Source organism: Trematomus bernacchii, unplaced genomic scaffold (assembly GCF_902827165.1).
Source record: "Trematomus bernacchii unplaced genomic scaffold, fTreBer1.1, whole genome shotgun sequence".
Lineage (NCBI taxonomy): Eukaryota > Metazoa > Chordata > Actinopteri > Perciformes > Nototheniidae > Trematomus > Trematomus bernacchii.
In genome coordinates this window covers 20,439,167-20,453,219 of record NW_022987714.1, presented here as the reverse complement: position 1 = coordinate 20,453,219, position 14,053 = coordinate 20,439,167, and the positions used below count along the sequence as shown (strand labels likewise).

General features: G+C 42.4%; 2 protein-coding genes across 2 annotated transcripts; one reads left to right on the top strand and one right to left on the bottom strand.

Annotated features, from left to right (window-relative positions):
• Positions 1–1,573: 1,573 nt before the first annotated feature.
• Positions 1,574–3,144, bottom strand: LOC117491962. The gene is made up of 3 exons (XM_034142120.1): positions 2,784–3,144; positions 2,311–2,484; positions 1,574–2,003 (listed from the first exon to the last, which is right to left on the bottom strand). The coding sequence occupies exons 1-3, from the start codon at positions 3,142–3,144 to the stop codon at positions 1,741–1,743; spliced, it is 798 nt and encodes a 265-aa protein (XP_033998011.1). The 3' UTR covers positions 1,574–1,740.
• Positions 3,145–7,543: 4,399 nt separating this feature from the next.
• LOC117491961 (zinc finger BED domain-containing protein 1-like) lies at positions 7,544–13,148 on the top strand. The gene is made up of 5 exons (XM_034142118.1): positions 7,544–7,612; positions 7,767–7,878; positions 8,027–9,253; positions 9,367–9,509; positions 13,080–13,148. The coding sequence occupies exons 1-5, from the start codon at positions 7,544–7,546 to the stop codon at positions 13,146–13,148; spliced, it is 1,620 nt and encodes a 539-aa protein (XP_033998009.1).
• The last annotated feature ends 905 nt before the right edge of the window (positions 13,149–14,053 follow it).

Sequence of the window (14,053 nt, the reverse complement as noted above, 5' to 3'; positions counted from 1 at the left end):
AGAGACTTTGTTAGTGCCGGAACTAATTCGTTCACCAGACCGGGCGAAGTTTGCAGAAATGGCTGCCTACACTGAGACGAGGTGGGGGCTCCCACAGTGTGTAGGTGCTATTGATGGATCACACATACCCATCTTGGCACCACAGGAATACCACTGTGACTATTTTAACCGTAAAGGCTGGCACTCCATCATCCTTCAAGGAGTTGTTGATGGTAGGGGACATTTCTGGAATGTGTTTGCAGGAATGCCTGGGAGCATGCATGATGCTCGGGTTTTGAGGCTGTCCTCATTGTGGGAGTTGGCCAGTCGTGGCAACTACTTTCCAGCTTGCACCAGGAACATTGGTGGGGTTAATGCTGGCTACTACATCCTGGGAGACAATGCCTATCCCTTACAAAACTGGCTCATGAAAACGTTCCCTGACAATAGACAGCTGACAGCAGAACATGTGACCCACACGGGCATTTGCAGAGCACGGGTAGTGGTCGAAAACGCATTTGGTAGACTGAAGGGAAGGTGGCGTTGCCTCATGAAAAGGAATGACTGTGATGTGAACCTTGTGAAATCTATGGTGCTGACATGCTATGCTGTGCTCTGCATAACCTCTGCGAGAGTCATGGAGAGGCCTACGATGATGAATGGGATGCACCAGCAGCAGCAGCAGAGCCTGGGGTGGCAGTGGCACAAGGTGCAGAGGAGGGGGGCACTGACATAAGAGAGGGTTTGATGCGCTACCTGAATAGCAATTGAAAGATTGTGGGACATTTAAGGGTAGTGACATTTTGTTTTGTGTTTATTATTACTACATTGTGTTGAACATAAATAAATCTTTTTTTCTCTTTCACATACATGTGTTTGTCAAATGATTTAAACCAAAAAATGTTATCAGAATTGACTATTTAGTAAATATTAGAATGTCAAGTACCAGTAAGTACTGCCCCATAATAAGAACATTTGAGCAAATATCAGATCCTGAAAAGAAAATCTCTAAATTAAGCAAATATCCAAGTAAACTAAACAAATACAAATGATCTCTTATCATCCTCTTTCCGTTTTTTTTTCCGAAATACCCCCTTCCAGTTTATTTATAAAAGGTAGTCTTTGACTTTAATGTGTCAGTTACCAAAGAATGTTTTAGAGGAGGACCTGAAGCTAGCAAACTATTTCTTGCTTTAAATCTATTCTTCGAATTCCCTTTTTATCTTATGCCCTTTTTCCTAACTGGTGTTTCTTATTGCTTTATAAATTCATGTACAATGTTAGATCCCCAAATGTTATTAGTAGCCTATTTTTATTATTATTTAGAACAAATATAGACCTATAACTTCAGCCTCAAAATTATGTGCATATGTGCATTTTTTTTTAAACGTTGGACTAAGACACAATTCTCAGTGATTTTGTTCTGCTGATTTAAAGCCCTTTAATGAAACGTGTACATTTCATTTCTGTTTATGATTGGATGACAAAATTGTGTGCGAGTGGCAACCCAGTGACTTTGTTTACATGGTCCCGAAAATCAGTTGGTTAATCAGATTATGGCAGGAAATCAGACGATGCATTTATCAACAAGAGATAAGATGAGAAGTACTTTATTGAATTATAAAAAAGCCATGGCATTGTACAAAATAAAAAAATGTGTTGCAGCATAAAAAGGCAAGATATTGTACAAAATTTAAAAATGTTGCTGCAGCATAAAAAGGCATGGCATTAAAAAAAAAAAGTAAAAACATGTACAAGACACTACTGTGGCAATTGAGGTTGGTCATCTTCATGAAGAGACGGGCCACGTCTGCTGTCCACAACCTGGCCAAGAGTGCGCAGGAAGGCTAAGTTAAATGCCTGCGTTTGAGCGTTCTCCTCCCTTCTGAAGGCCATTTCCTCCTGCCTTGCCCGGGCAGTATCCTCCATGGTCAGCTGCCAGTGCCGATCCACCTGGGCCAGGCTCCGTACATGGTGCCGTTCCTCCTGTGCCAGGTGCTCGTCTCCTCCTCGTTTCCTCTTGCCTGTATGATGATAAGATAATTATAGCAATAAGAATTAGCAATAACAATGAAAAACACAGGACAGGTACAGGTCACACAATGATTGTGAAAGTGAATTACATTATGTCCAGCCTGTTGATAATGAATATAAATATATGTATATAATAGGATGTCACACAAAATTGTACTAGCTGCTTACTAGCTAGTTACTTGTAACAGAGCACTTCCACACACTGGTATAGCTTATTTTACTTACTGACGATGGATGGATGATCTAAAGTTTAAAAAAAATCACAATTGCAGTCGTTTTGCCATGCCTATTTCTTACCTAGAACACGCTGCGGTGTCGCGATGGCACTCGGCGTTGGTGGTTGAGTTGTCGGGTGTTCGGTTGGGCCTGGTGTCTGGGGTCGAGATGGGGTCCCTTCTGGATTTGACGACGACGAGGATGGATCACCCATTATTCGGGACTGTTCCTCCTCACTCGAGACAATGGCATCATCTAGAACAGCAACATGACTTGTTAATTCCACAAACTACTGCAGCACAATACTAAATAGCAACAACAACAACTGTAGAAAGAAAAACTGAACGTAAACAATGGCACATGTGGTGGTAGCAAACAATAGCTCTAGCTAATGCTATCTGCCCTAGCTATGTAGCTCTTCGGGGATCCATACAAGCATGGGTTGTAGAACTTAAATGTAAGGATAAAATAGACTTGTTTGTTAGAAGTGAGCTTTATAATAGATAGGGACACAACGTTTTCAAGCAAATAACAGAGCGTTAGCAAAGACTTACCATGCAGAGACTCCAGCAACGCGGTTGCAGAGTCCAGGCCTCCCTCCCTCCCAACGCTGGACGGTCTATGGCCATAAATATCGTCCATGAGGTCGAACCACTTCCAGCTTCTCCTATCCGAACCACTCCGGCCGTTGTGGTCCTTGACGGCTCGATATTCACTCTTCAGCTTTTTCAATTTGTCCCTACACTGCTGGAAAGTCCTTGAGTATCCGCGTACGGACAACAGTGCAGAGACCTCCTGGAAAACTTTTAGGTTCCGGGTTGTGCCGTCGAGCTCCCGCTGTATTTTATCATCTGCTATAAGATGGAGGAACGTCGTGACCTCGTCAACGGACCACGGTGTGCTTTTTTTTGCCATTTCTAGCTTCTGTTTTCAAAAATGCTGCAAGCGTCACATTATATGCGACGCTAGGGATGATCAACTCGCGCGAGAATTGTGACGATTCTCTCTGACCAATCAGCAGTCCGCCCAGTTGTTGGCCCGCTAGTGTGGCCTCGATAGAACCACAATTTTCTAGGGCCAGAAAAGAAGTGAAAAAGTGGCCCCGCGCCGTGCCGCGCCGGAACGAGGCCTAGTGGAAGCACAACCAAAAAAGGGGACGGCACGACACGGCACGCTTAAAGCGAGCTCCGCGCTGCAGTGGAACTGCGCCATTAATGCACATCGAGGACCAAGCATCGAGAGTCGAGGAGGCTCTCTGGAGGAGCTATAACCGAGGATACACTGATGGGTCCTCCACGGTCCTCCACGGCTCCTTCGTGGATGCATTTCCGGCAACAGTGATGTTTCAAAGAGTCGTGACGCACGGCCGGACTGATCTCAGCCAATGACAGCTCTGCATGCATCCCCTGGATATTATTTTATTAACTGCTTTCATCGCGACGCGATGTTTACAGTGAGAACAGCTGTGAGGTCAGTGCAGAAAGCAGAGCAGTGTGTATAATATATATCACTCAGTATAACAGGCCTACTCTCTTTATTTGCTTTAGTTTAGTAGATATCTACAAACAAAGACTCGATATTTTTCTAAAACCATTTAGTGCTTCACATAATAAAATACACAACGGCTGTAGCCTGATTATGCTTTAGGAGCTGTAGGTGCGTGTGTGTAGTGTAGGTGTATGGGCTCAGAACAGTCTCATAATGCACACATGCACACAGAAGGATTCACACTTGTATTTCATGATCCGCAAAAGGATTCACACTTGTATTTCCGGATCCACACTTGTGTTTTTCAATGCACACACAAATGTGTTCCATTTCATATACATGTACATAAAATCCAAATACAGAAAAAAGTTTTACATATGTATTTTTGATCCTCACATATTTGTTTTCCGTTTAAATCCCCTGAACCTGCAAACACAAACCGCTTTCTGTGCATGGATCGCTGTGCATTCGTGTGTGGTTTTTTTGAGACTCCCCTGACGGTCACCCGATTCGTACTTGTAATTTTTTCTATCTATAGCCAATCAGATGTCTCCTTCATTCTAAGCCAATCACATGAGCACGTCCCCACGAGGGTATGATTTATTGCGTTCATGACGTAGCGCTTCATGTACGCATTTTGCGCTGTCCGGAGCAGGGTTTCCGCGGACAGAATTTATTTTACCGGACAAATTTGAAACTTACCGGTCATGTTTCAATAATAATAAGAAGAAGAAGAAGAATTGTGTAGCAGAGTTTCCGTTAGCAGGTAATTACCGGACTATGACCGGATATGGCTAATAACACGGGAGTAAGGATCATCTCTTTTGTCCTCTCTCCCTCCCTCTCTCCTGACAGCCCGTCAGTTTCTCATGCAGCTCGCTAAAACTTCACTCGCGTTTATGTCCATATCGATCAGATCCAGCTCTCCTGTTCGGCCTTTATAGAGAGCACCGATCAAAGTATTAAGAGTGAATATCGGCCGATAATGACCGGCGGGGCTCCCCCAGTTCACAGTTCACTGTCTAGCACTGGCTTCGTAGTGCACTGATCGATTAGGCTAAGCTAACCTGTAGCTGCTCCCTCCACACTCACAACAACTTCATACAGACATAAATAAAGCAGCTGTATTCGCCATACAGGAAACACACATTTAAAACGGTTTTGCCTGCCGTTTTTGTGTACACAAGTATTCATTAATGGTTCGGAAAGTGGCGCTGTACCTTAATAATATAAAGGCTTGTATTTGCGTGCATTTCCTGCTCGGAAAGTGGCAATGTACTGAGAGTGGAAGTGTCCTGAGATTAGCGCCTGCAGGCAGGCTCCATGGACCTGTCAGCTCCAGACAGCGCAAAATGCGTACATGAAGCGCTACGTCATGAACGCAAGAAATCTACCCTCGTGGGGGCGCGCTCATGTGATTGGCTTAGAATTGAGGAGACATCTGATTGGCTATAGATAGAAAAAATTACAAGTACGAATCGGGTGACCGTCAGGGGAGTCTCAAAAAACCCACACACGAATGCACAGCGATCCATGCACAGAAAGCGGTTTGTGTTTGCAGGTGCAGCGGTTTTAAACGGAAAATAAATATGTGAGGATCAAAAATGCATATGTAAAACTTTTTGCTGTATTTGGATTTTATGTACATGTATATGAAACGGAACACATTTGTGTGTGCATTGACAAACACAAGTGTGGATCCGGAAATACAAGTGTGAATCCTTTTGCAGATCATGAAATACAAGTGTGAATCCTTCTGTGTGCATGTGTGTAATATGAGACTGTTCTGAGCCCATATAGGTGTGTGTGTGGTACAGTGTGTGCGTAGATGCAGCGGAGACAGGTCTCAGTTGGTTTGGTGTCCTGTGCTTACTTTTAATACTTGTAAATACAACTTTTGGCCCATAATTTATTTTCCTCATTGTAGCGACCAGAGAGGGGAGAGGGGGGGGGGTATATCCAGTATATATATATGTGTGTGTGTGTGTGTGTGTGTGTGTGTGTGTGTGTGTGTGTGTGTGTGTGTGTGTGTGTGTGTGTGTGTGTGTGTGTGTGTGTGTGTGTGTGTGTGTGTCTGCATCTGTAGCCTGTTATTGTCTCATTATACTGCACTGTCAATTAATTAAAAGTACATATATAAGTCGTCATGAACACATCTGTCCATCAGACAGAGGGCTGCTGTGCCTCCTGTCATCATTAATGGACGTCTCTTTAAAATGACCGCTCAGAGGAGAGGAGTTCTCATTTCTCTAACCGCCTGCTGCTTCCCCTCCTCTCTCCTCGGTTTCCCTCCTCGGCTCCTCCGCTCGCATCTCCTGTGGGCGGGACTAAGTCTCGAAGATAGGAGTCGAGGAGAGGAGGGGAATTTGATTAAATGAGAACGGCCCAGTATCTATGGTTGCGGTCGAATACTCCAAAAAAACAGCTCCTAAGTTCTAACCCTATCGTCTATTCCTTGACCTCGGAGTGAAACGTCATGGGGTTAAGGGATAGTGGATAGGAGAATTCAAAAGGATTTAGGAGAAGAGACTGCGGTACTTTAGAGAATCCGACTGCACTTTCACTATCCGACTATGATGCGCCAGCGGAGGTCATAAATGTGCGCCTGCTGCTGTGGGGAAACTATGGAAACTACAGTTTTCTATACAGCGGACTACAACATGGATGTTTAAGAAGAACGAGGGACTAGTACTGTAAACTCATCTAGAGACTCTGCACCGTGCTCTGATGCTGTTGTTTTATGCTTTATGAACGGGGACAACAGAGAAACATATTCTTCATGACCAAAGTTGGAATTGAAATAAAAAGGAAAGTGAAACTTATGCTCCTCACCCTCTCCCTCCGGTCCACATTAATACAAATGATCCCAATACGTATGATTGTATGAAAAGATCTTAAAATCAATACACATGTATTTATTATAAACGTTAGTCCTTAACATCTATCACTGTGTATATCACCATTCAAACATCTTTTAAAAGTTGAACAAACCCCACACAGCTCAGTAAAGACTGTGAAATGTTGACTTTATTTGATCATTTCAGTAAAAACTAACGTTCATATTTCTCTTTTTGATTATAATACTGATGAACGTTCAAAACAAAGCACTTTGGCAACTTACCACATACGTTTTAAAATGCTTAATAAGCACCGTAACTTTCATGATATCATTTCTCGTTCATAATCGGTTGTTTCCGTGAACGGCCGACTGTTGTGTGACGGCAAATGCCGCGGCCGCAAGGCATTGTGGGGCAGCATTTTCTCCTCTCCTTTCGGTTAGGGAGGTCCAGTGGTTCCTAAGCTAAAGGAGGTTATAAAGGAAGTTTGAAACCTCCTTTCCTTTTAATTTAGAGAATTCAAACGGCACTTATCATGGCTGCCACTGAGGGACTTCCGTGTCATTTCACTCCGTTAGGAAGGTTCCTAAGCTAAATGGTAGTGATGGCAGTTTGACACTGAAGCTTCGAACGGAGCTTCAACTCTGGACTTCCTATTCCATAGAAGCAGTGATTCGAAGCTTGCTTCAAATCACGTGACTTATGACGTCCGAACCAGCAACTGCTTCAAATCACGTGACATATGACGTCCGAAGCACCAACTGCTTCATTTCCTGAATGAATCAACTCAGTGGTTTGCCGTCCAATCAGGTGATTCAATGCACTGCCTCGTCTTGATTCTGACTGGTTGAAACTGTTTGAATTTGAGCGTCACTTAGTAAGTGACACTTTATAACCGCTCAAAAAAATGCACAATTTGGCAATCTGTGGGATTGTCGTCGTAGTTTGCCTTGTTGCTGTAGAGTTGTGAGTATTGCGTTTGGATCATTATGGAGCCAGCCAGGAAGAGAGGTCGTTCTGAGATGTGGGATCACTTCAATCTGATTGCGCATGATAAGGTAGGTCAACTACAGTATTATAGCTACGGTTTATCTCAAATCTATATTAAGTAGCATTAAAGTACAATTATGTATATGATCAATGTAGCCTTTAGGCTGCTATAGCTTTATAGACTGAAATTGCATTTTTATTTACAAATGCCTTTCTCTACAGGTCCAGTGCTTGGTGTGTTCAACTGAACTGAAGTATCATGGGAATACTTCCTCCATGATTAGGCACTTCACTGCCAAACATGGAGCTGCTGTGAACCAGGGGAACACAAATGGTATGTATTATATTATTATTAACTAGTAACACTAATATGCTATGACTGTATTCCATGACTCACAAGTCTGCTTCCTTTGAGTGCAATTTCACATAAATCCTTATTTGGTTTTGTTTTTATTCTTTATGTCTTTATTTCTTTCTCTTAGTGGACCGGAAGCGAGAGCTGGATGGGGCTCTTGTGAATATGGTGGTGAAAGACTCGCAGCCTTTTTCCATCGTGGATGACTGTGGCTTCAAGGAGCTTGTGGCCTTGCTTGATCCTAAATACACTCTTCCATCCAGACGGGCTCTAAAGGAGATGGTGGTCAAGCGCTATGAGGAGGAGAAGACGAAGGCCAAGGCTGTCATGCAGAGGGTAGAGGCTGTGAGCCTGACTGCTGATATGTGGACCTCCATTAATATGGACGCATATCTAGCAGTGACCTGCCATTATGTGGATGACTCTGCGAAGCTGGCCACAGTGCTTCTGGGAGTGCTGCCTTTCCCTGAAACTCATACAGCTGTTAACATCACTGCTGCAATGAGGTCTCTCATGGAGGAATGGGGCACTGAAGGCAAAGTGACCTCAATTGTGACGGATGCAGGAGCAAATATGGTTGCCTCTGTCAGAAGTTTAAATCTAAGACATGCACTTTGCTTTGCTCATTCACTAAATTTAGTGGTGAAGAAATCTCTGGATGCAACTCCTGGCCTACAAGACCTACGCACAAGGGCTAGAAAAGTAGTCGCGTTCTTTAAAACCAGCACAACAGCAAAAGAGAAGCTCAGAGAAGTGCAGGAGCAGATGAATCGCCCTGTGCTGAAGCTTATTCAGGAAGTGGACACCCGCTGGAACAGCACCTACCTAATGCTACAACGCCTTTTCAAAGAGAGGCAGTCAGTGGGGGCAGCTCTTGCGACGCTGAAAACAGATGTGAAACCTCTGTCCTCTGAGGACTATGAAACGGCAGATGCATGCCTGCAATTGCTCTCCCCCTTTTTCCAGGCAACAGTGGAACTCTCAGAGGAGAAGAGAGTCTCAGGGTCCAAGATCATCCCAATGACGAAAATGTTAATGCTATACTTGTATGACACAATTGGAAAAACAAGCCACGACACAGCAACACTACTGGGACAGAACATGGTGTCAAATATGCAAAACAAGTTTGACACCACGGAGAGCCAAACTGCATTGACCCTGTCAACACTGCTGGATCCTAGATTCAAGACTATTGGATTCTACAATCAAGTACAGGCAGCGGCATCAGTTAAACGACTGACAGCATTTTGCACACAACTGAGGAAAAACGCACAACCTGACACGCCTACAGAAGAACAGCCCTCCACATCAGCTCAACCGGCACTTGCAAATGTTGACAATCCATCATCCACAGGTAATGTTATAAATAGTTAATTGATAAAATGCAGGACAAAATAAGTACAAGTAAAACAGGATACACATTGAAACCTTTCAGTACTGATGATTACAGTCATGTTTGTCTTTCAGGTCTTAACCTTTGGGAAACTCTGGACAGAGATGCTTCTGAAGCGAGGAAGGCAAGGAATGCCACAGCAGATGCTACAGTGGAGGTGCAGCGGTACATGACTGATCCACCGCTGGAAAGATCAAAAGACCCACTGGCATACTGGGTGGACCATCAAAATGTGTATCCCAATCTGTTCAAACTGGCGAAACAATTTTATGCATGCCAGCATCATCCGTTCCATCTGAGCGAGTGTTTTCAAAATGCGGGGAAATTGTAAGCAAGAAAAGAAATCGGCTCAATCCAAAAACCGTTGAAAAAATAATGTTCCTGAATAAAAATCTTTGAGTGTTCCCCATCCCACATGAACACCCCCTGCCAAAGTTACACAAGCACACCATAACCTATGCCATATTTTCCCTGAACCCTGTCCTCAATAACACAATACATGCATTCATCCATCTTTATTTGTAAAAGATATTCATGATATATATACAGTTTATATACATATTAATATATATTTATTTATAGTTCTCTATATATATATATATATTTATTTATTTATAGTTATATATATATATATACACATATTAATATACCTATTTCCGACAGAATGGTATTTATATATACATATTAATATATATTTATTTATAGTTCTCTATATATATATATATATTTATTTATTTATAGTTATATATATATATACACATATTAATATACCTATTTCCGACAGAATTGTCCAAGTGGTTCGACTGCTTCAAATCACGTGACATGTGACGGTCGAAGCAGCAACTGCTTCATTTCCTGAATGAATCACTTGACTGGTTCGCGGTCCAATCACGCGATTCAATGCACTGCCTCGTCTCTATTCTGACAGGTGACAGGTTGAAACAGTTTCGAATTTGAGCGCTTCAACACTTATAACCGCTATAAACAATGCGCAATATGTGGGTTGTTGTCGTAGTTTGCATTGTTGCTGTTGAGTTGTTGTTGGTATTCCATTTTAATTGGATCATTATAGAGCAAGCCAGGAAGAAAGATAGGTCGTTCTGGCTCGGGAAACACTTCAAAATGTGGAGAAGTTGTGAACAAAAAGACAATTAAGACTAATATAAAAACCATGTTACTGACTTAAGGTATAGATAGCCCAGTGGATAGAGCCGGCGGCCCGAAGCGACGATGTCCTCCGCGCAGCTGGTTCAAAGCCCGGAACAGATGAACTTTTAATCATTCCTTTTCAACTTTAATACTTTATTAACTGATAAAAGGCCCTCTCCACCCAAACAAAATTGCAGCACTCTCTAGTCTCTTCTCAATAACCCAATACACACAATTATCAATCTTTAATTGCAAATAGAACATGATATTCAATCTTGTGTGTGTGTGCATCGAATGTTTTTCAAGGCAAAGATACGTTAAACCCACTGCAGCCTTGCACTTCGCCAGGAGAGGTCGCTGTAACTGAAGCTTCGAGAAATGAACCTATTTCCGACACAATTGTCCAAGTGGTTCGATGCTTCATTCAAAGCTTCATTTTGCCATCACTAGTAAATGGACTATTCGACCGCAACCTATGCTTCTCGCTCCGTCACCACATCAGTCCGTTTACGGCAGGCGCAAATCATAACAAACCCCTTTATGGCAGTGTTACCCTGCCATCTATTGCCCCCTGCTGTCCATAGTTAAACAGGTTTTTAAAATGATATTAAATACAACATAAAATTGTGATCACACACTTTGTGTGGGTCACACAAGTAAGCTCTGAATCTTTGAATCTTTAGTTCCCTGGTCTGAGGAAGCATGCTGTGAGCTGTGTTCACCAGCAGGGGGCCCTGTTTACTGCGAGATGTGTTCCACACTGTCCTGTGACAGACCAGGTTGAGCTCAGTCAATACCATCACTCAACCAGAACAGAAAACGAATATGTTTCAGTCAGTTTCTGCTGCTAAAGGAGGGATGGGTATAGTTTAAAAGGCCTGATTAGGTTTATCTTACCAAAGGTTATGTATATTTTTTGTGATATTAACAACATCTTGGTTTCTTTTTTTAATAAACAGAGGGTAGACTTTTGATTTACAGTTATCATCAGAAAGTCTGAGCTATCCTGTCAGGAATGAAAAGAAACTTGCAGTTATAATGATCTATTGATCTTTGTAAACTCAGTTATTTTGTCCATGTAGGGATTTTGCAGGATAAAGACATTAAACATTCTACAAGATTGTAAGGGTCATTATTAATATTATTTTGACAAGAATGATGTAGAAACATTTTATTCAATGTTTCATGAAATAAAATCAAGCAGTAACAACAATATTCAGAATGATTACTGTGAATCCCAAAGTGTAAAATAGCTTGATCTCGATGTTATTATGGAAGTATCAATACATTATCTGTTGCTATTCTTGTTTTGAGAGAGAGAGAGAGAGAGAGAGAGAGAGAGAGAGAGAGAGAGAGAGAGAGAGAGAGAGAGAGAGAGAGAGAGAGAGAGAGAGAGAGAGAGAGATGAGAGAGAGAGAGAGAGAGGAGAGAGAGAGAGAGAGAACAGATGGGTTCCAGGTCTAAGGGGAACATGGCGGATGTTGTCAGCGAAATCTGATGGAAAATGTAACCAGACTGGCTGGATATGACAAGAAATACATGCTGGTGTGAAACGGCCTTGGGAGCAAAACATTTAAGAACATAATGAAGAAAGTAACTTTATTATATTTAAAGTACAAGTCATTTATAACATTGACATTAGAATGTTATAGTATACACTATTCTATATTTATACAATTAGATAGCAGTGGAGGCGGCACATTATTTAAGACTTGTGCATGCAAAAATGTCCAAAAAAGTGCTAATTTCTTGAAAAATATATAAATGTAATCAATTCCAAAATGTACATGTTTCTTTTCTGGAACAATCCATATTTGTTGGCATTTAAGCTTTCAAATACAATACTTTCAAAGTACAATTCCACTTGTAAAGGCAAGACCCAGAAGTAGATCGAGTAGCAGCAAACTGAAAGCACCACAAGTTATACAGCCACAATAGCAATTATTATATATTCTGTTATGATATACTTGTCTCTGTCAGCTTCCTGATTTATATGATGCCCTGCAACAAGTCGTGCCACAGTCCACCAGGCTGTGTTCCCCGTGTTAGATTTTCTACGCAAAGTAAGCCTGCTTACTGCTCTGCTGATAGTGGTCATACCCATGTTTGTGATGGGTCCTATGATGGAAACACCACCCCTTTTAATGTGAAAGCTCTCATAGCCAGACTGGGAAACTCTGGGTTCATATGCAGGGCTAACACCTGCACCCATAGATTAGAGATTGTCAGGGTTAGTGAAGCCAGAAAACAGAAATCTTGATTATATTGAAATCGCTTTGTATCACAGGGCCCTGGAAAAGCACGGTAGGTTTCAGAGTTGTTGTTTTTTCTGAAAAGAGCTGACTGCTGGATCAGAAAACAACAAGCTCCTCTTCTGTGGAACCAGCTCCCAGTTTGTGTTCGGGAGGCAGACACCATCTCCACTTTTAAGAGCAGGCTTAAGACTTTTATTTTTTGATAAAGCTTATAGTTTGGTCTGGCTCAGGCTTGCTTTGAACCAGCCCCTTATTATGATTCTATACTAGTGGGAGACATTCACCTTTCACTTCTTCTGCTTCTCTTTCTTTTAACATGCATGCACTCATGTCCCATAAATGCATCTTACTGTGTGCTACATGTTGTGTCTCTCCTTTGGCAGGTTGCCAGTATCAAAGGTTACGTCTGGATCATGAGTCGTGGCTGCGCCTGTTTCCGTGTTCCTGCCTGACCCCTATATGTTATCATTTCTGAGCAGCATTGAGAAGATTTTTGAAATCCTCCTGTACCTTCATGTTATCAATGAATTTATTATTTTAGATCCATACACACAACGCTTGTTTTAGTCTGTCTGTCCCGGGATATGGATCCCTCCTCTGTCTCTCCCCAAGTTTTCTTCAATTTTTCCAATTCATTGTTGGGTTTCTTTGGGAGTTTTTCCTTTTGCGCTGTATAGGAACCAAGGAGCCTAATGACACATGCTGTACACACTGTAGAGCCCCTTGAGAAATATGTTTAATTTGTGATATTGAGATAAATAAATAAAACTTGATTGATTGAAAACAGCAGGAAAGCATTGGGTGGGAACCAGACCAACACACTCTCACTCCATAAATGTCCAGGAGCGACGCTTGGTCAGGGTCCCGGGGACTCTCGACCGGCCCACCTCGGTGCCGCAAGTACATACCGCTAGTAAATTGTCAACGGGGGGGCTAGTGCTACCCACATCGTCCGACCGGCCCACTTCAGTACCCGATGGCCAGTCCGCCCCTGATGTATTCCCATCTGCGGCGGGATTTGACGCTCATGGAAGCACGGCATTCGTTTGTGTCGGCGGCATTTAAAGGCAATGTGAGCGTCCATTCCCATCGGATAACGGAGAATTGTACACCCGGAAGTAAGTATTCCCCTTACTGTCGATTGATTTTACAGTGATATCTGCACTACTCATCAACTAAAAAACACCAGATTATCCTTGTTAATTACACAACATTGATTGGTTTAAATTGTGTGCAATGCTTTTGTATTTTTCCCCTTCGATTCGGAGAAACAAATATTTTTTCGGAGTTTAGGATGGCAGAAGACACTACACTACCCAGAATCCCCAGCTATCGTTTAGGACTACACCATGTGCTC